General features: G+C 41.6%; 1 protein-coding gene across 2 annotated transcripts; it reads left to right on the top strand.

Annotated features, from left to right (window-relative positions):
• Positions 1-2493: 2493 nt before the first annotated feature.
• On the top strand, positions 2494-24839 carry LOC110502316 (vertebrate ancient opsin). 2 transcript variants are annotated; one of them, XM_021580253.2, is made up of 5 exons: positions 2494-3328; positions 6620-6830; positions 11526-11643; positions 11804-12037; positions 23277-24839. In XM_021580253.2, exons 1-5 carry the CDS (start codon positions 2962-2964, stop codon positions 23511-23513), a joined length of 1167 nt encoding a protein of 388 aa, XP_021435928.1. In that variant the 5' UTR covers positions 2494-2961; the 3' UTR covers positions 23514-24839. The 2 variants fall into 2 exon arrangements, with proteins under 2 accessions (XP_021435928.1, XP_021435929.1); XM_021580254.2 differs by lacking the exon at positions 2494-3328 and adding an exon at positions 5299-5971.
• The last annotated feature ends 2884 nt before the right edge of the window (positions 24840-27723 follow it).

The raw sequence follows: 27723 nt of genomic DNA, 5'->3' as shown, positions 1-27723 counted from the left end.
ACTCCACACACAAAGACGCATACAAAGCTCTCCCCCGCCCTCCATTTGGCAAATCTGACCATAATTATATCCTCCTGATCCCTAATTACAAGCAAAAATCAAAGCAGGGCGCACCAGTGACTAGATCAATAAAAAGTGGTCAGATGAAGCAGATGCTAAGCTACAGGACTGTTTGCTAGCACAGACTGGAATATGTTCCTGGATTCCTCCAATTTCATTGAGGAGTAAACCACATCAGTCATTGGCTTCATCAATAAGTGCATCGATGACGTTGTCCCCACAGTGACCGTACGTACATAACCCAACCAGAAGCCATGGATTACAGGCAACATCCTCAGTGAGTTAAAGGCCAGAGCTGCGCTTTCAAAGATCAGGACTCTAACCCGGAAGCTTATAAGAAATCCCGCTATGCCCTCCGACGAACCATCAAACAGGCAAAGCGTCAATACAGGACTAAGATTGAATCGTACTACACCGGCTCTGACGCTCGTCGGATGTGGCAGAGCTTGCAAACCATTACAGACCTCAAAGGGAAGCACAGCCGAGAGCTGCCCAGTGACACAAGCCTACCAGACGGGCTAAACTACTTCCATGCTCGCTTTGAGGCAAATAACACTGAAACGTGTATGAGAGCACCAGCTGTTCTAGAAGACTTTGCGATCACGCTCTCCGCAGCCGATGTGAGTAAGACCTTAAAACAAGTCAACATTCACAAGGCCGCAGGGCCAGATGGATTACCAGGATGTGTACCGCGAGCATGCGCTGACCAACTGGCAAGTGTCTTCACTGACATTTTCAACCTCTCCCTGTCCGAGTCTGTAATACCAACATGTTTCAAGCAGACCACCATAGTGCCTGTGCCCAAGAACACTAAGGTAACCTGCCAAAATGACTACCGACCCATAGCACTCACATCTGTAGCCATGAAGTGCTTTGAAAGGCTGGTCATGGCTCACATCAACACCATTATCCCAGAAACCCTAGACCCACTCCAATTTGCATACCACCCCAACAGCTCCACAGATGATGCAATCTCTTGCACTCCACACTGCCCTTTTCCACCTGGACAAAATAAACACTTATGTGAGAATGCTATTCATTGACTACAGCTCAGTATTCAACACCATAGTGCCCTCAAAGCTCATCAATAAGCTAAGGAAGCTGGGACTAAACACCTCCCTCTGCAACTGGATCCTGGACTTCCTGACAGGCTGCCCCCATCCGCCACGCTGATTCTCAACACAGGGGCCCCTCAGGGGTGCGTGCTCAGTCCCCTCCTTTACTCCCTCTTCACTCATGACTGCACAGCCAGGCACAATTCCAACAACATCATTAGGATTGCCGATGACACAACAGTGGTTGTGGCCTGATCACCGACAACGACAGGACAGCCTATAGGGAGGTCAGAGACCTGGCCGTGTGGTGCCAGGACAATAACCTCTCCCTCAACATGATCAAGACAAAGGAGATGATTGTGGACTACAGGAAAAAGAGCTGTGGTAGAGAAGGTTCAAGTCACTAACAAACTAACATGGTCCAAGCACAACTGTGCAGTTGTGAAGAGGTCACGACAAAACCTTTAGCTGAGACTGAAAAGGTCCTCAGATCCTCAAACGGTTCTGCAGCTGCACAATCGAGAGTATCCTGACTGGTTGCATCACTGCCTGGTATGGCAACTGCTCGGCCTCCAACCGCAAGGCACTACAGAGGATAGTGTGAATGGCCCAGCTGGGGCCAAGCTTCCTGCCATTCAGGACAGCTGAGACAGCCCTCTTTACCATGCGGTGTCAGAGGAAGGCCCTAAAAACTGCCAATTATTTTTTTTTTTACTTTTATTTAACCAGGCAAGTCAGTTAAGAACAAATTCTTATTTTCAATGACGGCCTAGGAACTGCCTGTTCAGGGGCAGAACGACAGATTTGTACCTTGTCAGCTCAGGGGTTTGAACTTGCAACCTTCCGGTTACTAGTCCAACGCTCTAACCACTAGGCTACCCTGCCGCACCCCCCCAAAGACTCCAGAAGACTGGAGCGCCAAGTCTAGGTCCAAGAGGCTTATAAACAGCTTCTACCCCCAAGCCATAAGACTCCTGAATACCTAATCAAATGACTACCCAGACCATTTGCATTGCCCCCCACCCTCTTTTACAAGTGAAAGTGAACAAAAATATAATGAATTATAGCTAGCTCTCACTCTCTCTCGCTTCTCCTTAATTTTTTTATAAAAGTATTTGTTCGTTTTTTCGCCTTCTCTCCATTAAATAGAGTTGAGGAAATCGACACCTATGCAGTCCGAATGGAGAATGTTGTAGGTACGAATCGGTCCACGAGGGATACAAGTGTATTGCCGGCTGCATACAATGCATTTGGATGGTAAGATGACACGACTCAATATCGCCATCTATTGGCCTTTGGGGCTACATTTCCTCCAGGTCAGGAGTGACGCTCGAATTGTTACGAGCGAGTCGACTACAGGCAACATAAGTCACCTACCAATTCAGTTGCTGGTAAGCCTTCTCAAGGCTCAGATTCGGTCCGTACATATTAATTAAGAAAGTGTTTGTTTATTTGCAGCAGTGCTTTTGCGGTTTTGTTTACCGTTGCTGTTTTTTTTAAGATACAGACTCACTCTTTAAACAGCCTTGAATTCTGAATAACTGTGGATTCGTCGCTTTGGTCTAAAATATGTGCTTTCATGCAAAATGCGGATATCAAGATCTTAAGTACAGCCTACTCAAAGAAAAGTATGCAAAAAAATGAAGGAATGGCTGTTGATCCAGTAATTATTTCAAACGAATGCTCTTTACGCGCGACTCTGGGCATGCTGCAGTTTCGAGGAGGAGAGTACAAATTAAGTTGTGAAAATGTGTAATGGACCACAAGATCGCTGACCCTTTACATAACCCACGAGTGCAATAGGAATTTTACTCTATAGTCAAGTGCAATTATTTTGACATGGACAATGGATAATATAAGAATTGCAGTAAATGGTGTTTCTTTTAACGAGACAGGCGAGATCTACAAACCACACGCTGATCCGTTCACTGGTCCAATAACACATCTTGCACCTTGGAATTTCGCAGTTTTGGCTACGTTAATGTTTGTTGTGACGTCTCTGTCTCTCTTTGAAAATTTTACTGTTATGTTGGCCACTTACAAGTTCAAACAGCTGAGACAGCCCTTAAATTATATCATTGTTAATTTATCTGTCGCTGATTTCCTTGTGTCACTCACCGGTGGAACAATAAGTTTTCTAACAAATGCCAAAGGGTATTTTTTTCTTGGAAATTGGGCTTGCATATTGGAAGGTTTTGCTGTCACCTATTTCGGTAAGTTCAGCATGGATTATGGTAATGTTTTTGAATAAGTAACCTGGGATGCTGGTGTAACCGCACAGTTGCTGCAGGTGTCAGTGTTGGAGCTGTTTAGATTCTGAAATGTAGCAAAATAATAGCGTTTGAAAGTCAGACTGATTGATTGTTTGATTCATTTGGTTTCTTGGACAGTTTTTTAAAGACAGATAATACATTGCAGAAAGGAATCCATCCATCTTTTGTAGTGCATTTGGCAGTTTTGTAGTGCATTTTGTGGTGCTGAAAAATGTACATAAAACTGATGGCAAAATTACACAGACAAATAGATATGATCATCATTGTTTAAAATTATAATAACTGATCTAATTTAGTAAACAAATGGGTTTTTTTGCACACAAGGGTGTCGACATTTCTACAAATTAATAAAAAATGAAAAGCTGAAATGGCCTTAATAAGTTCAGGAATAAAAATGTGCTTAACAAGTCACAAGTTGCAGGGACTCACTGTGTGCAATAATGACTACCTCACTTCTGTACCCCACACATACGTAAGGTCCCTCAGTCAAGCACTGAATTTCAAACACAGATTAAACCGCAAAAACCATGGAAGTTTTCCAACGCCTTGCGAAGAAGGGCACCTATTGTTAGATGGTTAAATTAAAAAGCAGACATTGATTATCCCTTTGAGCATGGTGAGGTTATTAATTACATTTTGGATGGTGTATCAACACACCTTGTCACTACAAAGATACAGGCTTCCTTCCTAACTGGGTTGCGGTAGATTTCACCATGAGGTCAATGGTGACTTTAAAACAGTTACAGAATTGAATGACTGTGATAGGAGAGAACTGAGGACGGATCAACATTGTAATTACCCCACAATACTAACCTAATTGACAGAGTGAAAAGATGGAAGCCTGTACAGAATATATTCCAAAACATGCATCATGTTTGCAACAAGGCAATAAAGTAATACTGCAAAAAATGTGGCAAAGCAATTTAACTTGTTGTTCTGAAAACAAAATGTTTGGGGCAAATGCAATACAACACATTACTGAGTACCACTCCATATTTTCAAGCATAGTGGTGGCTGCATCATGTTATGAGTATCTTGTAATTGTTTAAGGACTGGGGAGTTCTTTAGGATAAAATATAAACTGAATGGAGCTAAGCACAGCCAAAATCCTAAAGGAAAACCTGGTTCAGTCTGTTTTCCTCCAGACACAGAGATTAATTCACCTTTCAGCAGGACAATATCCTAAAACAGTGGCCGAGTTACAGTTTTGACTTAAACCTACTTAAAAATATATGGCAAGACCTGAAAATGGTTGTCTAGCAATGATCAACAACCAATTTGACAGAGCTTGAAGAATTTTGAAAATAATAATGGGCACATGTTGCACAATCCAGGTGGGGAAAGCTCTTGGAGACTTATCCAAAGACTTACAGGTGTAATCGCTGCCAAAGGTTGAATTCTTATCTAATCAACATATTAGTTTTTTTATTTTTACAAATGTCCGAATTTCTCCCGCTTTGACAGAGTATTTTTTTTTGTTTTACAATTTAATCAATTTTAATCCCACTAACAGTACAAAATGTGGAAAAAGTCAAGTGGTGTGAATACTTTCTGTACATACTCTTAGAAAAAAAGGTCTACCTAGAACAAAGTGTTCTTCCGCTGTCCCTGTAGTAAAACCAAATCCTTTTTGGTTCCAGGTATAACCTTTTCACCAAAGGGTACTTTGAGTGTTCTACCTGGAACAGCCAAATATAATTTTATGGTTGTGAAATATGTTGGTTACAAAATCGAAGGACCATTAAAATAGAACTCAGGTGCTGATTTCCAGGCTGGTAGTAGCCACTACAGCAATGTCCATCCAGAACAACGAGACAGTATTTCTAGTTAAGGGGGTTTTAATGGACAGAAAGGATCCACACAGACAAACTCACGCCACCCTTGAAACTGACAGATTCTGGTTCTGTAAGGGAGGTAATATAAATGTAGGCATATTTTCCTTCTGCAGGGCTAGTTTCTACTAAACAGGCTAGTGGACCTGTACATCAACAACAGCAATACTGGACAGTCTACATAATACCAACACCAGAGCATGAGCGATTTACATATACAAAGGAAATAGCCTATCACCTCAAATGACAAATGCTAACAAACGGCTAAAGCTACTAGGCATGCTAACATACACTACTAATGCATTCTTTGTGTAAATGCTAGCGGCAACGCGAGCTAGCCAAACATATATGGAAAAATACAACAACAGACAATACTTAGCAACAAAACCAACGGGACATAAAAAATCTTAAAACACTTATGTTTTAGACGCACGCACAGTAAAATGTCAGACACCAAGGATATTGTACACAAGAGGAAAAGTGTAGTTCGTCAGGATGGAAAGCAATGTTATCTGATTTCTGCGCTGACAGGGCAGGGGTCCTACAAGAATGAACCTGAAGTCTCAGGAATATAGGCTGCTGATTGGCTAATATAAGAACGTCTGGCGTGACCTTGGCCAATAAGGACACTAAATGTGGTTTATGGTCTAAAGACTAGGAGACTAAAACACCGTTTCCACTGGGATTTAAAATTAGGGGGCAAATTTCAGCTAGTCAACCTAGTCCAGCCTAGGTTGACTTCAAAGTCAAGGTAAGCCATTTTAGGTAGAGTGAAGTGTAGAATAGTAGTGTTTAGCATATTTTATGAAACGGGTTGTTTCGATCATAGATGCTGATTGGACGAGCAGCATTCCAAGCCGTGCTGTATTCACCAACAGGCACACCTATGCCTGCTAACAGGTTCATCTGAGTTATTTGTCACCCTCCATAAGAATATAATCATATTCAGGTTGCTGTCCAAATCATCTCTTGCATTTATCTGAATTTACACACTATTTCCCCTTGCTTCTAGCTTTGCATTTAGTTTGGTAAAGCGGGGTTAATATAAGCGTGACTGAGTTAGCTGAAGTTGTCTAGCTAGCTAGCGACAACAACTATAGTCTGCCTGCATAGCAACCATTTTTGATAACGGACGAGCAGTCATTTTACGTAGCAACTATGCAAACATGATTTACGTCTGGTGCGTGTCTGTGGAAACATGACCAAAATAACTAACACAGATTTTTTTGTCCGGATTATATATTCTGGTGGAAGAATGAAATTGTATTAATTTACTTATCAAGATCATGTTTTTAATGAAGATGTGTGTAATTCATTGTTATTTTAATGAATATAGTCACAGCCAAATGGGTAGACATGTTTCTTCTGGGCCCTACAGACTGTCTGTGTCTCCTCTTAGGGATTGTGGCTCTGTGGTCCCTGGCAGTTCTGTCCTTCGAGCGTTTCTTTGTGATCTGCCGGCCTCTGGGGAATGTTCGTCTTAGGGGGAAGCATGCGGCAATGGGCCTGCTGTTTGTCTGGACCTTCTCCTTCATCTGGACGATCCCTCCTGTGTTCGGCTGGTGCAGCTACACAGTCAGCAAGATCGGCACCACCTGCGAGCCAAACTGGTGAGAGGCAGCAACTTCGACCTCCTGTTTGTATCATAAACGCACGCAGGCACAAACGGGTCATTTTTGAATTGCAGTGGCATTTGGGCATGGCATTTTGTATTTATTTAAATGCCTTTGGGTAAGTCTGCCCATTCTTAATCAACTAATATGGCAGTTTAATGACTTTAAATCATTTTTTACTATAATGATAACGTTGTAATTTACCAACAGTAGCGGTAGGAACCCCAATGACACATTTTAGGTCATTTTGGATTTTCTTAAATGGAATTCATCAACCCATAAAAAAAGAATTGACAAACGTATTATCATAATCATTTTGCTCACATTGTAATTTCCCTTCATTTAAATCAAGTAACACCAATACCATTTAAAAAAAATGTATACACACACAATTATCAATGGAATCCTCAAATTCATGACATACTAGAAGGGTGTGATTAGCAAATTATTTTCTTTAATACAGACCCCTCCCCGATAAGAGTTTGTCACTGGAGGAAATGCTCAAGGTCCATGTATTTCTTTGTAAGAAGTGAAGGGATACACATTATTGTTTTGTATGGTGTTAATTCTATACAAGAGCAAGGTAATGTTGATTAGAAAGCATTTACTTCAGCATCACTCTGTAGCATTCATACAGCACCGTTCAGTGCATAGGAAGTAATGCCAAACTTGGCTCTAGCACCAGTGTCAGCGCACTCTCAAATGTTGTTTTTTGCCATCATTGAAAGCCTGCCACACACACACACTATACGATACATTTATTAAACATAAGAATGAGTGTGAGTTTGTCACAACCCAGCTCCTGGGAAGTGACAAGGAGCTTTTATAGGACCAGTGCACAAATTATAATAATAATAAATAATTTTGCTCTTTATTTAATCATCTTACATATAAAACCTTTATTTGTTAATAGAAAATTGTGAATAACTCACCACAGGTTAATTAGAAATGTGTGCTTGAAAGGATGCACATAACTCTGCAATGTTGGGTTGTATTAGAGAGAGTTTCATTCTTAAATAATTTTCCACACACAGTCTGTGTCTGTATTTAGTTTTCATGCTAGTGAGGGCTGAGAATCCACTCTCACATAGGTACATGGTTGCAAAGGGAATCAGTGTCTTAACAGCGCGATTTGCCAAGGCAGGATGCTCTGAGCGCACCCCCAATCCAGAAATCTGGCAGTGGCTTCTGATTAAATTACAGTTTCACAGAACCGCTTGTTGCAATTTCGATGAGGCTCCCTTGTTCAGATATCGGTAAGTGGACTGGAGTCAAGGCATTGAGGGGATAACGAATCCAGTTGTTTGTGTCATCCGTTTCGGGAAAGTACCTGCGTAATTGCACACCCAACTCACTCCGGTGCTTCGCTATATCACATTTGACATTGTCCGTAAGCTTGAGTTCATTTGCACACACACAAAAAAAATCATACAATGATGGAAAGACCTGTGTGTTGTCCTCGTTAATGTAGGAATAAACTTCTTAATAGATTGATTATAGTTGCAGAGAGTCCCTGTAATCCTAGATTCAGATCATTCAGGTGAGAAATAAACGTCACCCAGGCCAGTCGTGTGAGAAACTCGTCATCATGCAAGCGGTCAGACAAGTGAAAATGATGGTCAGTAAAGAAAACTCTAAGCTCATCTCTCAATTTAAAAAAAATGTGTTAATACTTTGCCTCTTGATAACCAGCGTACTTCTGTATGTCGTAAAAGCATTACATGGCCGCTGCCCATATCATTGCATGGTGCAGTTGCTTTAACAAAGTTAACCATTTTCACCGTAGTGTCCAAAACGTCTTTCAAGCTCTCAGGCGTTCCCTTGGCAGCAAGAGTCTCTCGGTGGATGCTGCAGTGTACTCGAGTGGCGTCGGGAGCAACTGCTTGCACGCGCGTTACCACTCCACTATGTCTCCCTGTCATGGCTTTTGCGCCACCAGTACAGATACCAACATGAGCTGCAGCTACTTTTGGCTACATAGTGAAATTCCCGCGAGAGAGTAACGGTTAATGTAAATGGATGTTCATTATTTGACTAGGCTACCTGTATTTGACATTGTGTTGTTATTTCGCTGAACACTAGATGGTTTAATTTTATTTTTGGCAGTGAAATGAGGCCAACCAGGCGAGAATGAAACCATAGCCCTGTTGGAAAATATAAATGGACTGTTTGAAAATGTGAAGATAATAAAACCTTTAAAATATATATATATATATATATATTTTTTTTTTAAATTTTTTATTTGCCGTAGCCCCGACAGCATTGCGCGTGCACCTCAGTTTGGGAATACCCGCTCTATACAATATATTACATACTTATTACATATATTAGTACTTTGAACAATGCCTTCAGGTAAAGTTTTGCAGTATGAAGGAGTTGCAATACTGTTTAAAATAAAATATGAATGATGTGTAACTATTTGTCATTTTAAAGTGTTTTTCATGGTTGCAAAGCCAAGGGATGCAAATGCCACCACAATTCAAGTATGACTGTAATCCTCGCAAGGTGAGCTATTGCGAGGTATTGAAAACAGGGGTGTCAATCATTTTGATCCCTACCTTTTTGAGAATTAAGTCGTTTTTTCAGTGCAATGGTATTAGTATAAAATAACATACTTTTCAAATGTTTTGGAGCATACAATAATGCTCAATATTTAAAATTATTTATTTAATTTATTCATTTTCAGGTTTTGGACTCCACTGTATAGCATTTTGCAAATTAAAAGATTGTCTCTCTGAAATGAAACCATCAAGTGATATATTTTAAACAAACACGTCTGTCATCAACAACCCCATGCCCGGATTAGACAGTGAAAAAACAGACCAACCTCTTTCATAATTTCTTTAAATAATAAAAGCTAATTTACCAACATTTCTGAAAGTGGATATATAGCATTTTGAAATTAAACTCTTCATATAACTACTAGCTTAAGGTTAAGACTAAGCCTTGTGTATGTAACTTGGTTGATTGCACCTTGCGAAATTATCTCACCTTTACAATGGAAAAACACTTTCAAGTCAAGGAGCCAAGCTAATTTGGCCCTACGGGGTACCCTCCTAGAGATCATGGTAATGATGTTAAGCATTGCTAATCAAAGGGAGGCAGGTAGGGGGGCTGATGGGCACTGCCTCTGGTCCATTGAGAGAGCCAACGCTAAGGCAGTGAAATACAGTCAACAATGCAATTATTAGCCACATTCAAGGATATACATAATATATCCGTGTCCTAACTTGTCCCTCTGCGAATACACAGCTTGTGTTCTGTCAGAAAACATTTGGGTCATGTTGACTTCCCAGCAGGGACTGAGGAAACAGATCTAGGGGTCCACATGCATCCACTCATTTGTTTATTCAACCCAAGTAGCATTTGAATGCACACTATTCACATGATTCAGAATATTAAAAAGAGGTACACTTTTCAATTCTAGGCATTGTGAAAGTTATGAATTTTATGAAAAATTATGCTGATTAGAGTGTACAGTATGTTATGTTGACCCGTGATAGAATTGCTTTCAGTGTTCCACCTTACAACGCAGTATTGCGTTGACTTCCATTCAAATCCCCTCAAATCCTTAAAACCTATGGGCTGTGACAGGCCGATAAGGCATGTGTTAGGCTGGGAATCTAAACTAGTAGGGTGCCTGGAGGACTGTGGGTGGGGACATTTTAGTTAGGTGCACCTCCCTAAACTCTGATTTAGACTTTGTCTCTGGTTCTGTGTGAATGAATCCCCAGCTTGTCACCTTTGGTATCGGTAACAGGTATTTATAATGGAAATTACACAATTAGTCTTCCATCAACTGGCCCCTGGGACCCCAATTTTGTCCCATAGATTTGCTTCAGCTGTAGAATTCCCACTTTAATTTAATCTCAAATGAGGTACAAAGCAGAATAAGCCTATCTGAACGGTCCAATACGACCCTCCGCCTCTGTCAACATTATGTCACGCACCTTTACGGTGTCCTTAAAGGCTGAATCTAAGGTTGAAACAATAATAAAGAGACACCCCGCCTATGTTTTGGTAAAAGGCTGAGGCATTGGCCTGGATAAATGTAGCCACTCTCAGATTAATACACAGAGCTATGGATGCAAGGACTGACCGCCCATGATATCAAAAATGATTGTTTTAACCATGTTTTGAGGCTAAACAGGGGTTGTTTACATTTACAATGTTTACAAACATTGGAGAAAAACAAGCTTATATGTTGGGTTCTCATGGGGTGTGACAGTTGAACTAAGCTCATGAGGCATTTATAAGTTAATAATGGGTATACACTGAGTGTACAAAACATTAAGGACTCTTTCCAGGACATAGACTGACCAGGTGCATCCAGGTGAAATCTATGATCCCTTATTGATGTCAGGAAGGTGTCCTTAATGTTTTGTACACTCAGCTCAAAAATGGATGCAACAACTACAGATGGCCCCTTCTTAAAGTAGCAGTTAACTTGAAAGATTAGAGATTTAGTTTGTTTTTGACATTCCTGGGGTGTTTTTACAAACCATTTTATAAATTTCTTGTCTGGCTCAAAAAATGCTAGATACTGGACATTGCTATATAAAAACAGTTTGAAAATCAACTTGAGCTTAATAAGAGTGAACTATCACTTTAAATACAGACTCAGCCATAAGACCAGGCCATGTAGCAAATGCTGGAAATGTCATTAAAATGTTTATGTTCTACTTTCCTCAGGTACTCCAACAACATTTCAAATCACACCTACATAATCACCTTCTTTGTGACCTGCTTCATAATGCCCCTGGGGGTGATCATTTACTGCTATGGGAAGCTCCTACAGAAGCTGAGAAAGGTCAGTTCCCATTTATAAAATACTGGAACTATTGGGAGTGGATGCAACGTCCTGGTGTATTCAAGCCTTTCAGTTAAGTTCTTATAATACTTTAAATAAACTCACACGGCCTACTTTCTAGCTCAATAACCGAAGGTGTTTGTTTTCACGTAACCCTCAGGTGTCCCATGGCAGGCTGGGTAACGCCAAGAAACCGGAGCGTCAGGTGACACGCATGGTGGTGGTGATGATTGTGGCTTTCATGGTGGGCTGGACGCCCTACGCCGCCTTCTCCATCATTGTCACAGCCTGTCCCACCATCTACCTGGACCCCAGACTTGCTGCTGCACCCGCTTTCTTCTCCAAGACGGCCGCAGTCTACAACCCAGTCATCTACGTCTTCATGAACAAACAGGTATCTCACTCTTTTCCTCCTGAACACATTGCTACTGATGATATTCTCTTTATATTCTCTGTTTATTCATTTCACTGGAAAATAAACAGATTATGGATAGGCTATATTTCTGCTAATGTTGTCCAATGGTTTAGACAGCCATTCCCAGGTGTACTGGGAATAAGGCCAGGATGCAATCAGATCAGCAGTAACACGGGTTAGCCGACAAACACATCGTTTGTCATTGCTTTTGTTTGGCCAGTGTCAGATGTGTAACTGTGTTAGAGCTGTCAGATCCACAAGCGGTTCCTGGCGTTACCTATCGTGGACATGCCATTGGATGCACTTAATTAAAGCCACGTTACAATGGAGCCATGTTACAAGTTCAAATACTGGAATGTGTGATGTAATCTACACCTTGATTAGGCTGATATAAATCCCTATTATTTTGTTTACTGAAATTGCATTTGAGTTTCATTATTTCGATATAGCCTACACTTTCTTGTTTGGAACTTCTAACGCGGGTCAGATTTAAGGAAGGGTGTGGTTTCATTACAACTACCACAAGAACAGCCGCTTACTGATTGGACAGCTTTAACGCAATTACACGGCTGACACCGCCCAAACAAAAGCAATGATAATTTATGCGTTTGTCGGCGAAGACGAAATACAATTTGGCACTGTTCAGCAGGAAAAATGCCCACCAGTTCTCTGACAAGTTGTGAGGAGTCTCACTCAACTGACACATTGCTTAGAGGCATCACGAAATCACATTTTATTTCTCACATCCGCCGAATACAACAGGTGTAGACTTTAATGTCAAATGCTTGCTTATGAGCCCTTCCCAATGATGCAGAGTTTTAAAAAAAAGGGGTACTGGATATTTGAGGTAGAAATGTACATAAAAGCAGGGTAAAGTGATTAGGCATTAGGATATATAATAATAAGAGTAAAACAAAGAACAGAGTAGCAGCAGCATATGATGAGTGTGAAAGTGTGTGTGTGTAGCATCGGTACGCATGTAAGTGTTATGTACAGTGGGGCAAAAAATTATTTAGTCAGCCACCAATTGTGCAAGTTCTCCCACTTAAAAAGATGAGAGTGGCCTGTAATGTTCATCATAGGTACACTTCAACTATGACAGACAAAATGAGAAGGAAAAAAATCCAGACAATCACATTGTAGGATTTTTAATGAATTTATTAGCTAATTATGGTGGAAAATAAGTATTTGGTCACCTACAAACAAGCAAGATTTCTGGCTCTCACAGACCTGTAACTTCTTCTTTAAGAGGCTCCTCTGTCCTCCACTCGTTACCTGTATTAATGGCACCTGTTTGAACTTGTTATCAGTATAAAAGACACCTGTCCACAACCTCAAACAGTCACACTCCAAACTCCACTATGGCCAAGACCAAAGAGCTGTCAAAGGACACCAGAAACAAAATTGTAGACCTGCACCAGGCTGGGAAGACTGAATCTGCAATAGATAAGCAGCTTGGTTTGAAGAAATCAACTGTGGGAGCAATTATTAGGAAATGGAAGACATACAAGACCACTGATAATCTCCCTTGATCTGGGGCTCCACGCAAGATCTCACCCTGTGGGGTCAAAATGATGACAAGAACGGTGAGCAAAAATCCCAGAACCACACGGGGGGACCTAGTGAATGACCTGCAGAGAGCTGGGACCAAAGTAACAAAGCCTACCATCAGTAACACACTACGCCGCCAGGGACTCAAATCCTGCAGTGCCAGACGTGTCCCCCTGCTTAAGCCAGTACATGTCCAGGCCCGTCTGAAGTTTGCTAGAGAGCATTTGGATGATCCAGAAGAAGATTGGGAGAATGTCATATGGTCAGATGAAACCAAAATATAACTTTTTGGTAAAAACTCAACTCGTCGTGTTTGGAGGACAAAGAATCCTGAGTTGCATCCAAAGAACACCATACCTACTGTGAAGCATGGGGATAGAAACATCATGCTTTGGGGCTGTTTTTCTGCAAAGGGACCAGGACGACTGATCCGTGTAAAGGAAAGAATGAATGGGGCCATGTATCGTGAGATTTTGAGTTAAAACCTCCTTCCACCAGCAAGGGCATTGAAGATGAAACGTGGCTGGGTCTTTCAGCATGACAATGATCCCAAACACACCGCCCGGGCAACGAAGGAGTGGCTTCGTAAGAAGCATTTCAAGGTCCTGGAGTGGCCTAGCCAGTCTCCAGATCTCAACCCCAAAGAAAATCTTTGGAGGGAGGTGAAAGTCTGTGTTGCCTAGTGACAGCCCCAAAACATCACTGCTCTAGAGGAGATCTGCATGGAGGAATGGGCCAAAATAGCAGCAACAGTGTGTGAAAACCTTGTGAAGACTTACAGAAAACGTTTGACCTCTGTCATTGCCAACAAAGGGTATATAACAAAGTATTGAGATAAACTTTTGTTATTGACCAAATACTTATGTTCCACCATAATTTGCAAATAAAATCCTACAATGTGATTTTCTGGATTTTTTTCTTCTAATTTTGTCTGTCAGAGTTGAAGTGTACCTATGATGAAAATTACAGGCCTCTCTCATCTTTTTAAGTGGGAGAACTTGCACAATTGGTGGCTGACTAAATACTTTTTTGCCCCACTGTATGTATGTAGTAGTTTTGAGGCTACATGTGAATGTGTCTGGGTTTGTGTGAGAGTGTAAGTGTAGTGTGAATGTACACTGCTCAAAAAAATAAAGGGAACACTTAAATAACACAATGTAACTCCAAGTCAATCACACTTCTGTGAAATCAAACTGCGCACATAGGAAGCAACACTGATTGACAATACATTTCACATGCTGTTGTGCAAATGGAATAGACAACAGGTGGAAATTATAGGCATTTAGCAAGAAACCCCCAATAAAGGAGTGGTTCTGCAGGTGGGACCACAGACCACGTCTCAGTTCCTATGCTTCCTGGCTGATGTTTTGGTCACTTTTGAATGCTGGCGGTGCTTTCACTCTAGTGGTAGCATGAGACGGAGTCTACAACCCACACAACTGGCTCAGGTAGTGCAGCTCATCCAGGATGGCACATCAATGCGAGATGTGGCAAGAAGGTTTGCTGTGTCTGTCAGCGTAGTGTCCAGAGCATGGAGGCGCTACCAGGAGAAAGGCCAGTACATCAGGAGACGTGGAGGAGGCCATAGGAGGGCAACAACCCAGCAGCAGGACCGCTACCTCCGCCTTTGTGCAAGGATGAGAAGGAGGAGCACTGCCAGAGCCCTGCAAAATGACCTCCAGCAGGCCACAAATGTGCATGTGTCTGCTCAAACGGTCAGAAACAGACTCCATGAGGGTGGTATGAGGGCCCGACGTCCACAGGTGGGTGTTGTGCTTACAGCCCACATGTGACAGACGTGATAGTCTGGAGACGCCGTGGAGAACGTTCTGCTGCCTGCAACATCCTTCAGAATGACTGGTTTGGCGGTGGGTCAGTCATGGTGTGGGGTGGCATATCTTTTTGGGGCCGCACAGCCCTCCATGTGCTCGCCAGAGGTAGCCTGACTGCCATTAGGTACCCCTTGTGAGACCATATGCTGGTGTGGTTGGCCCTGGGTTCCTCCTAATGCAAGACAATGCTAAACCTCATGTGGCTGGAGTATGTCAGCAGTTCCTGCAAGAGGAAGGCATTGATGCTATGGACTGGCCCGCCCGTTCCCCAGACCTGAATCCAATTAAGCACATCTGGGACATGATGTCTCGCTCCATCCACCAACGCCACGTTGCACCACAGACTGTCCAGGAGTTGGCGGATGCTTTAGTCCAGGTCTGGGAGGGGATCCCTCAGGAGATCATCCGCCACCTCATCAGGAGCATGCCCAGGCGTTGTAGGGAGGTCATACAGGCACGTGGAGGCTACACACACTACTGAGCCTCATTTTGACTTGTTTTAAGGACATTACATCAAAGTTGGATCAGCCTGTAGTGTGGTTTTCCACTTTAATTTTGAGTGTGACTCCAAATCCAGACCTCCATGGGTTGATAAATTTGATTTCCATTGATAATTTTTGTGTGATTTTGTTGTCAGCACATTCAACTATGTAAAGAAAAAAGTATCTAATAAGAATATTTCATTCATTCAGATCTAGGATGTGTTATTTTAATGTTCCCTTTATTTTTTTGAGCAGTGTATATATAGTGTAAATATAGTCTTGTAAGGGTGCACAGAGTCATTGCAAGATAGTGTCAATGCAGATTAAATAATAATAATGCATAATTAAATGGTTACCCAGACTATTTAGCAGTCTTATGGCTTGAGGGAGAAGCTGTTCTGGAGCCTTTTGGTTCGAGAACCGATGCTTTGGTACCATTTGCCGGACGGTAGCAGAGTGAATAGTCTATGGCTCCGGTGGCTGAAGTCTTTGGTAATTTTTCAGGCCTTCTTCCTCTGACAACGCCTGATATAGAGGACCTCGATGGCTGGGAGCTCAGCCTCAGTGATGTACTTGGCCGTCCACACCAACCTCTGTAGCGTTTTGTGGTCAATGGCGGTGCATTTACCATACCAAGCGGTGATGCAGTCAGTCAAGATGCGCTAGATGGTGCAACTTTTTGAGGATCCAAGGGCCATGCCCAAATCCTTTCAGCCTCCTGAGGGGGATGAGGCACTTTTATTCCCTCTTCACAACTGTGCGGGTGTGTGGACCATGTTAAGTCCTTAGGGATGTGGACACCAAGGAACTTTTAGCTCTCGAACCGCTCCACTACAGCCCCGTCGATTTGGATGGGGTTGTGCTTTCCCCCCTTTTTCCTGTAGTACACGATCAGTTCCTTGGTCCTTGGCACCACACTGCTAGGTCTCTGACCTCCTCCCTGTAGGCTGTCTCATCACTGTCTGTGATCAGGCCTACTACTGTTGTCTTCAGCACACTTGATGATGGTTTTGGAGTTGTGTGTGGCCACGCAGTCATGGGTGAACAGGGATTACAGGAGGGGACTAAGCACACATCTCCGAGGGGCCCCTTGTTGAGGGTCAGTGTTGCGGAGGTGTTGTTGCCTACCCTCACCACCTGGTCAGGAAGACCAGGATCCAGGCAGGTTTTCTTCCAGAATGGTCCTGTATTTGGCTCCATCCATCTTCCCATCAATTTTAACCATCTTCCCTGTCCTTGCTGAAGAAAAGCAGGCCCAAACCATGATGCTGCCACCACCATGTTTGACAGTGGGGATGGTGTGTTCAGGGTGATGAGCTGTGTTGCTTTTACGCCAAACATAACGTTTTGCATTGTTGCCAAAAATATCAATTTTGGTTTCATCTGACCAGAGCACCTTCTTCCACATGTTTGGTGTGTCTCCCAGGTGGCTTGTGGCAAACTTTAAACAACACTTTTTATGGATATCTTTAAGAAATGGCTTTCTTCTTGCCACTCTTCCATAAAGGCCAGATTTGTGCAATATACGACTGATTGTTGTCCTATGGACAGAGTCTCCCACCTCAGCTGTAGATCTCTGCAGTTCATCCAGAGTGATCATGGGCCTCTTGGCTGCATCTCTGATCAGTCTTCTCCTTGTATGAGCTGAAAGTTTAGAGGGACGGCCAGGTCTTGGTAGATTTGCAGTGGTCTGATACTCCTTCCATTTCAATATTATCGCTTGCACAGTGCTCCTTGGGATGTTTAAAGCTTGGGAAATCTTTTTGTATCCAAATCCGGTTTTAAACTTCTTCACAACAGTATCTCGGACCTGCCTGGTGTGTTCCTTGTTCTTCATGATGCTCTCTGCGCTTTTAACGGACCTCTGAGACTATCACAGTGCAGGTGCATTTATACGGAGACTTGATTACACACAGGTGGATTGTATTTATCATCATTAGTAATTTAAGTCAACATTGGATCATTCAGAGATCCTCACTGAACTTCTGGAGAGAGTTTGCTGCACTGAAAGTAAAGGGGCTGAATAATTTTGCACGCCCAATTTTTCAGTTTTTGATTTGTTAAAAAAGTTTGAAATATCCAATAAATGTCGTTCCACTTCATGATTGTGTCCCACTTGTTGTTGATTCTTCACAAAAAAATACTGTTTTATATCTTTATGTTTGAAGCCTAAAATGTGGCAAAAGGTCGCAAAGTTCAAGGGGGCCGAATACTTTCGCAAGGCACTGTATATGTGTAGCTTAGAAGTGTTCAATCAAATACTTTACTCATCCATTCTAATTGACTCCAGACAAAATCTCAGGGCTTTAATCAATCAAAACCACTTACAGTTTGAGCGATATGTTTAAAACAGCGTTAACATGCTGTTTATTTTGGTTTCACACTGTAAGCGTTGGTTTGTCAACCATAAACATTAGTATTTTCTTTTAGCAAAATAATCATGTTTGAGTTATTCTGTAAATTTGAATATGGCCCTCAGTTAAAGATATGACTGGCAAAAACCTCTTGATAGCTGTTAACTCACTGAATGAGAGTGAGAATATGAAATGTAAGATTTCTGCCAAACTAGAGGATGTAATCAAGGTCAATTTACCCAGCTACAGTCAGTCACAGAAGACCAGAGCCTACTTTTGAAGTTTGAAAATTGTATAGAAAAATATACTAGAGATGAATAATCACCTTAAAAGTCAGTGAGCCAGCCTTGAAGAAACACTGAAAGCAGAGGTAAACATGCAATACAAGTATTATTACAGTTTGTCACTAAACTGTGTGATAAGGAAAATTCACTTTTGGTGCATGCTAAAGTAAAAAAAAAAATCAGGCACCCAAGTTGCCAAGAGTAGCTAAGAATGGGAAACCAGATGCTTTTAGTGAAAATATCATTTCAAATAACACTCACAGATTTAAAAAATGAAAAAAGAAAATACCAATTCCAAGGTCTATGCACTTTCTCACTTGGCTTTTGCAAACAAGGCTATCAGTCGAACTAACCCTGGTATGCATTTCTGTAGGCATATTGATTCAATTAGGTTTCTCCTTGAAAGCACCAACTTGTGTATGAAGGCAGTTCCAAATCCACCATTAATACATTTACACTGGTCATATTCAGCGGGTGTTGCGCGTTCGTAAATTCATCCATTATTATATTATGCGCTCTGGCACACTCAGATGAGAGTATTCTGAAATCATAGCAGATAGCCAGAGGGAATTTACAAATGCAAGAGATATGCTAAGTGAATAACAGTCGTTCAAGTTCAGCATAGCTAACTAGCTAGCTAGCTAGCTAGCAAAGCGATTAGATATTTCTTTACACCTGCATCTAGCTGTAGCCACTGAAAAAACGATATGAGGGGAAAAAGTCAGTTACTCACCCATTCTTCTAATCACATGACATCTTCCCAGCAGCTAGCTAGCTAACATTAGGCTCCAGGTTTTTAGGTTACTAAATAAAGAGCTACATAAAAAGATGTGCTAGCCTATTAGCCACGTTATGACTGACTTGTGGTCATTGCCCTTGCTAGTTTGATTGTATTGACATTCGCAGCCTACGTCCGTTTTTGTCCAAAATGTTGAGTCATCGAAACTGAAACAGTGCATCCCGAATGAGTGGAGACAGCAAACAATGTACGAGGCCAGCTGTGATTGACAACCTCATAGCAACATTTTTTGGACTACCAAGAAATGTATTGGTGAATTATATTGATCATGCATTGATCTGCATCCATCTATTCTGCCAACAATGCCTTACTGTACGTCATGGAATTTTGAGTCAAGTATAACCTATTTTTAAAATCCCTTTTATGAAGTTGGTTTTGTAGCATAAAATGGGAATTTGATATTTATGATTGTCTGTTCAAAACACTGTCAGTTCCACTTTAAAAAAAAATATTGTTAGGGTCGCGTCAATTCGAATCTGGTATCAGAACAAGTTATAACACTGAGTCACTGATTGTACTCTGTATTTTTATTAGCTAAGCAATAAATGGCAAATGCAACTTTTGTATATACGGGCTCACTGTAATACCACGCAGGGCAGAACAGGGAACTGACAGGATGTAAGAAAACAGCTGTTCATATACTGTGATAAGCCAACAGAAGGGTTGGAACTATGTCTATCAGAGTAGAGGCTGAGCGTGGTTTATACTTGCTCAGCCTATCTCAGGCGCTCAGGCTGGTCCCCGCCTCTTGGCGCTTCTTGGAGTCCACCCTCTGTCGATGTATAGATTCTCACTGTTCTGGTATCACCCCCTAGTTATAACAGTTGCTCAGTTCCTGCTATTGTGTTGTTCAGTATTTTTCCATCTCAGTTAAACCACGTGATGACCACCCCTCCCGATTTAACCACAACTTTGTAAGATACAGCAAGTCACACCATGTGCTCAATATTGTCACATACAAACACAAGGACAAAGTATCTGCTGGGCTGTTATCTACAGTTTTGCAACATGCAGCAGTCTCAGCATGTTGCTCAGTTCTTGTCACACACAAACAGGCAAGCAGATGTAGCAAGCAGTTGTTTAATCTCATGATGATGCTCAAGTGCACAAATGCAGATACTTCACACAGCCAACATTTAATCATATATATGGTAATGGATATAATGTAAAACACAGAATCCCACAATATGCACCAATTTATGCACCAATTTTCAATAAGAATAAAGTTGGTTGAAGTGTCAAAATTCTGCATTTTAACATGTCCCTCCATGCACCCTCTGTGACTTCTATGAAGATTAACCCACAAAAATACTCTATTATTTCACCATTATTATAAAGCACTAGTTATTTTATTGTTTTGACAGTTATTTCTGAACATTATTATTTATTGCATGTGATTAGTATTTCATTTTCTCTTACAAATGAAATACCAGCGTAATGAAATAATAGCGTAAAAGCAGGTGTTTTGTGGTGTAAAACTGAGTGGGACAAGCATAACGTCAACCCTGTTATCCATAGATAGACAGGATAGAAATGTCAACAATAAAATAAAAAAGAAGATGAATCTTGCATTAAATTGCCCCCCATGGCTGATTTAAAGACACACTCCTGTACTTTGGTGATTCATATTTTTTTTAACTCTCTCTTTAGGCTGGATGTGTCAATGTGTAGTTCATACATAATCTATGAGCGGAATTACCTTAATTAGCCACAAAATCCCTAGTTTGAAAGCGACTGTTGCTGTGAGTGTTACGGTTTTCTTCCGTCGAAGGAGAGGCGGACCAAAATGCCTACAGATACACCGTATTCTGACCTTGACTTAATTCTCTCATAATTACACCACCTTTACGTGTGAGGGAACCATGAATAATGTTGATCGAACTTGCCGGTTCCAAGTGGAAAAATAATCTACTTTCTCTTTTCTAATAGAACTAACAGCATTCGCCATGCACTGTAATGTATAAGTTGATAAGATCTATTGATAAGATATGAGTAGAGCTGTGACAGTCACAAAGTTTTGTCAGCCGGTGATTGTCAAACAAATAACTGTCGGTCTCACTGTAATTAACCGTTAATTAACATAAACACATTTAGCATCTCCTGGCTTCCACGCATAGACTACAAGCCACTGATGCAGACCTTCACAATAAATCCATGATTTATTTTAGATAATAAGACCGATGCTGGCACTAAGACCGCACTCAATGAGCTGTATTCCGCCCTAAGCAAACAGGAAAATGCTCATCCAGAGGCGACGCTCTTAATGGCCGGGGACTTTAAAGCAGAGAAAATTAAATCCGTTTTACCAAATTTCTATCAACATGTTAAACGTGCAATTGGAGGGGAAAAAACTCTAGACCACCTTTACTCCACACACAGAGAGTCGTACAACGCTCTCCCTCACCCTCCATTTGGCAAATCTGACCATAATTCTATCCTCCTGATTCCTGCTTACAAGCAAAAATGTAAAGCAGGAAGCACCAGCAGATGCTAAGATACTGGACTGTTTTGCTAGCACAGACTGAAATATGTTCCGGGATTCTCCAATTTCATTGAAGAGTACACCACATCGGTCATTGGCTTCATCAATAAGTGCATCGATGACGCCGTCCCTACAGTTACCGTACGTATAGAAGCCATGGCAACATCCGCACTGAGCTAAAGGCTAGAGCTTCCACTTTCAAGGAGCAGGACTCTAACCCGGAAACTTATAAGAAATCTCGCTATGCTCTCCGACGAACCATAAAACAAGCAAAGCGTCAGTACAAGACGAAGATTGAATCGTACTACACCGGCTCCAACGCTCGTCGGATGTGGCAGGGCTTGCAAACCATTACAGACCACAAAGGGAAGCCCAGCCGAGAGCTGCCCAGTGACATGAGCCTACCAGACGAGCTAACGGACTTCTATGCTCGCTTCGATGCAAATAACACTGAAACCTGCATGAGAGCACCAGCTGTTCCAGACGACTGTGTGATCACGCTCTCCGCAGGCGATTTGAGTAGGCCTTTGAACAGGTCAACATTCACAAGGCCGCAGGGCCAGATGGATTACCAGGATGTGTACTGCAAGCATGCGCTAACCAACTGGCAAGTGTCTTCACTGACATTTTCAACCTCTCCATGTCCGAGTCTGTAATACCAACATGTTTTAAATAGACCACCATAGTCCCTGTGCCCAAGAGCACTAAGGTAACCTGCCTAAATGACTACCGACCCGTAGCACTCACGTCTGTAGCCATGAAGTGCTTTGAAAGGCTGGTCATGGCTCACATCAACACCATTATCCCAGAAACCCTAGACCCACTCCAATTTGCATACCGCCCTAACAGATCCACAGATGATGCAATCTCTATTGCACTCCACACTGCCCTTTCACACATGGACAAAAGGAACACCTATGTGAGAATGCTATTCATTGACTACAGCTCAGCGTTCAACACCATAGTGCCCTCAAAGCTAATCAATAAGCTAAGGAACCTGGGACTAAACACCTCCCTTTGCAACTGGATCCTGGACTTCCTGACGGGCCGCCCCTACGTGGTAAGGGTAGGTAACAACACTGTTGCCATACCAGGCAGTGATGCAACCAGTCCGGATGCTCTAGGTGGTGCAACATTCTCCTGAGTGGAGCTATGGCAGTGTTGCAGTTATGTGCTGGGCATCTCTTGATAAGTATGATAAATATCTCCTACCTGCACAGCTAAAGTATCCTGACAGTTCCGATATCCACATTGCCTGGCAGTGTGATATCACCTGGGTCCTGTTCAAATGGCACCAAACAGAAGACTACACATTAAGATACAAATAATATGCTTTTTGAACTCCAAAATAAAGTTTATTTCATTGCCAATGCCTTCACTGCCTGTATTTTCTTTTTCGGTTGGCTGTTCTAATACCCTTTGACCTTTTTCCAGTTCAGGAAGTGCCTGATTCAGCTCTTTACCGGCAAGCCTGCGCCAGAGAACATGAATGCAACGTCGGAGCGACTAGGAATGACGGGGGAGAGCTGCACGGGGGGCGAGATGTCAGCCATAGCAGCACGCATCACAGTCTGCGGCAACACCCAGCCTAAGAATGAGGAGGCATCCCCCAGCAAGTGCAGCTCCTTCGTCCAGCTGCCAATCCCAGAGAACAAAGTCTGCCCCATGTAGACCAACAGAAGACTATCCCACCCCTGAACTCTCCTCCAGTCCTCACTGCCTTTTCATCCTCCCCTTCCATTGCTATGCAGATGCATCTTCTCTTACCCACCAACTTCTTGTGGTATGTGTTAGTTTAAAGATGCCAGGTGTAACCACAAGGGTTCCCTGGTTGACTTGTTATGTATTAGTAGACATGGAGGGAAACCGTAGCCCAAAAGAGGGACATAATGCTTTCATGTATGTCAAGCAGCCAGATCACCCTGACTGCATCTATCTGCTGAAAGTCATCTGAGGCTAAGTAGGGTCAGGCCTGGTTGATCTCTAGGGTAGGAGACCAGATGCTTTTGGAAATTGTGTTAGAGTGCCAGTAGGGGGCATTCTTCCCTCCTCAATACCTTAGTCCATGTTTTCTGTGGACACTGCTCCACAAAGGATTCCCTTATCCCTCATACCACCAATATATTTCACAGACATGGATTACCAACTGGGGTAATTTTGACCCCAAGAAGAAACTATTGGAAAAAGCAACAATCATAGCAAAATATCTAATTAATTATTATCAAAACATCATTAGATATGTAAATAAAATAAATACTTTTCACAAAATTACAGGTCATTTGCATATTCTAGAAAACAAGAATATACATGTCACTTAAATAATGTGCAGCTCTTTTCCAAAATACAATCCACAAGTACTATTAAGCCAATTTACCATCATTTGATTGTGTTATCATTTCGTTTTTAGAATGTTGATGTAAATATACATTTAGTCTTATTTGGTAAAAATGACTGGCATTTTAAAGGGGCAGTACACCAACATTTGAAATATACTTAATTTTAAAAAGTGATTAATCCATTGAACCTGTGAGACAATGACCAACAATATGGCTTCGTTTTCTTTATTTTCTTACCCCAAAGCCAGCATGAGCATAGTTGCTAATTGAAACAATGGCAGTGGTAGGGCCTATGGCTGTAGGCTTCAGAAAGCATGCTCAAATCTTCAGTCACTTCAAACCAAATGTTATAGCAACCCAAATACCATAACAAGTTGCACATCTAGAATATTGGAGGATTTTATAGGAATTAATGTATTTATATAACACTTCCCGTAGAATTACTATTTTTCGAAGAATACACAGCAATACAACACTATATGTACATTTAGAGGGTAGCTGGTTTCTGTATTACAGTTCTACCAAGTATTCATACTGACATACTTTTAATGAGCTGTTTTGACTGCAACTAAGCATATACAGTGGGGCAAAAAAGTATTTAGTCAGCCACCAATTGTGCAAGTTCTCCCACTTAAAAAGATGGGAGAGGCCTGTAATGTTCATCATAGGTACACTTCAACTATGACAGACAAAATGAGAAGAAAAAAAATCCAGAAAATCACATTGTAGGATTTTTTATGAATTTATTTGCAAATTATGGTGGAAAATACTTATTTGGTCAATAACAAAAGTTTATCTCAATACTTTGTTATATACCCTTTGTTGGCAATGACAGAGGTCAAACGTTTTCTGTAAGTCTTCACAAGGTTTTCACACACTGTTGCTGGTATTTTGGCCCATTCCTCCATGCAGATCTCCTCTAGAGCAGTGATGTTTTGGGGCTGTTGCTGGGCAACACGGACTTTCAACTCCCTCCAAAGATTTTCTATGGGGTTGAGATCTGGAGACTGGCTAGGCCACTCCAGGACCTTGAAATGCTTCTTACGAAGCCACTTCCTTGCCCGGGCGGTGTGTTTGGGATCATTGTCATGCTGAAAGACCCAGCCACGTTTCATCTTCAATGCCCTTGCTGATGGAAGGAGGTTTTCACTCAAAATCTCACGATACATGCTCCCATTCATTCTTTCCTTTACACGGATCAGTCGTCCTGGTCCCTTTGAAGAAAAACAGCCCCAAAGCATGATGTTTCCACCCCCATGCTTCACAGTAGGTATGGTGTTCTTTGGATGCAACACAGCATTCTTTGTCCTCCAAACACGACAAGTTGAGTTTTTACCAAAAAGTTATATTTTGGTTTCATCTGACCATATGACATTCTCTCAATCTTCTTCTGGATCATCCAAATGCTCTCTAGCAAACTTCAGACGGGCCTGGACATGTACTTGCTTAAGCAGGGGGACACGTCTGGCACTGCAGGATATGAGTCCCTGGCGGCGTAGTGTGTTGCTTTGTTACTTTGTTCCCAGCTCTCTGCAGGTCATTCACTAGGTCCCCCCGTGTGGTTCTGGGATTTTTGCTCACCGTTCTTGTCATCATTTTGACCCCACGGGGTGAGATCTTGCGTGGAGCCCCAAATCGAGGGAGATTATCAGTGGTCTTGTATGTCTTCCATTTCCTAATAATTGCTCCCACTTGCTCCCACAGTTGATTTCTTATTGACCAAATACTTATTTTCCATCATAATTTGTAAATAAATTCATTAAAAATCCTACAATGTGATTTTCTGGATTTTTTTCTAATTTTGTCTGTCATAGTTGAAGTGTACCTATGATGAAAATTACAGGCCTCTCTCATCTTTTTAAGTGGGAGAACTTGCACAATTGGTGGCTGACTAAATACTTTTTTGCCCCACTGTATATATATCTAAAGACACTGAAGCAGCAAACTTTGTGGAAATTAATATTTGTGTCATTCTCAAAACTTTTGGCAACGACTGTATAGGCAAATTATGTGATTTTGGATCATTAGGTGATTTTGGCTTCATTACATTCCATTCCGTTTATACCTTTCTTTCCTCTGTCACGTCCGCATTAGTGGATAATTTTAGGCTAACATTGTGCAATAATTGGGGACATGTATTTATATCATTATGGGACTCGGACTATATGTACCAGGTTAAACCTGGAGCCTGGCTTACGGCGACTGGACCGTTGTCATACAGTTCCAAGATTAGTGAGGATTAGGGTAGATTTATAGGACTATTGTTCAAACCCCATTATACACTTTTTTCCACCTTCCAATATTTAATGGATTGAACTTTAATATGACAACTTGCAGGATGAATCAAACCCCTAAATGAAGCATATTTTCCTAACCCAAATATGTGCCGAAATAATCTACAAGATCAGAGTATTTTTAAATCTACCAGTTGGTGCTGAAACGGAGACGAATATGCATATATGTAGATGGATTTTCTTTCATTGATATCTATATTCTGAACCAGTTTTCTCTATGTATTCTAGTGAGTCTGCCGAAAAAAAATCTAATTAAAGGTACCCCCTATTTAAAGGGATGGCTTAAGATAAATGTACTGAAACCCTATTGAATCAAAACTCCATAAATAAATATATTAGCCAGCAAGTGGGACTGTGTTCAGAGGTTGAATTAAATGTATTCAGCATGCGGAAGGGAACCACGCCTGCAAAGTCCATTACGCACCTGCATAAGGTAAGTCTGAAAACGAACTCCTGAGAAGTGCGTAGGAAAGGCGTACATTTGACAAAGTCATGAAACATTTGAAAAACTGAATAAACCACATTCGGACTATGATCAAAAATATGCCTCCGGGGTTCAAAAGGACCCCAGTCGGTAGGATGAGGGTTAAACCAAGGTCCTGATTCTGTAATCCCTAGATTCCATGGCCTCTCATACAATTATGGCCCCCTAATCCTCCCTTGTTAGCCCCTTCCCAATACAATACAAGATTATTTCAGCACTTCGAAAAGTGCTATACTTTAAAGGTTCAATTCAGCAGTTTTGATCTCAATATCAAATCATTTCTGAAGAAAAACACCCAAATAGCTTCTTTGCAAAGAGCAATTTCTCAAGCAATAATTTTTCTAGGACTGTTTGAGAGTGGTCTGAGTGGGGATTGGAAAACTAAAAAATACCTGTTATTGAAATCCCTCTTTCTTATTGGTCTATCGACTAATTTACCGCCTGGAGATGTCACCAGGCAAGCCAAAACTCCATCGCACCAAAACAGGCTGAAATATCAGGCCATCTTTTCAAACAGCTCTAGTACTAAAAGTAAATGATCATAATTTTCTACATTTCACAGTATTAATCCAACCTTAGTGTGGAAATAAGTATTAAACAGAAAAATCACACTTTTGACTCCACCGGGGCTTTAACCCCCCTCCATCATTACGTATCATTATGACAAGGACATTAAATGTTTGTTGACAGTGATTAAATAGGAGCAATTCAATAAGCTAGAAGTTACGGTTGTAAATAGACAATTTACTTGTCTGATTCCATCCCCC

Source organism: Oncorhynchus mykiss, chromosome 23, assembly GCF_013265735.2.
Source record: "Oncorhynchus mykiss isolate Arlee chromosome 23, USDA_OmykA_1.1, whole genome shotgun sequence".
Taxonomy (NCBI): Eukaryota; Metazoa; Chordata; class Actinopteri; order Salmoniformes; family Salmonidae; genus Oncorhynchus; species Oncorhynchus mykiss.
The sequence above is the reverse complement of the archived record's forward strand: the minus strand, read 5'-3'. Positions and strand labels throughout refer to the sequence as shown.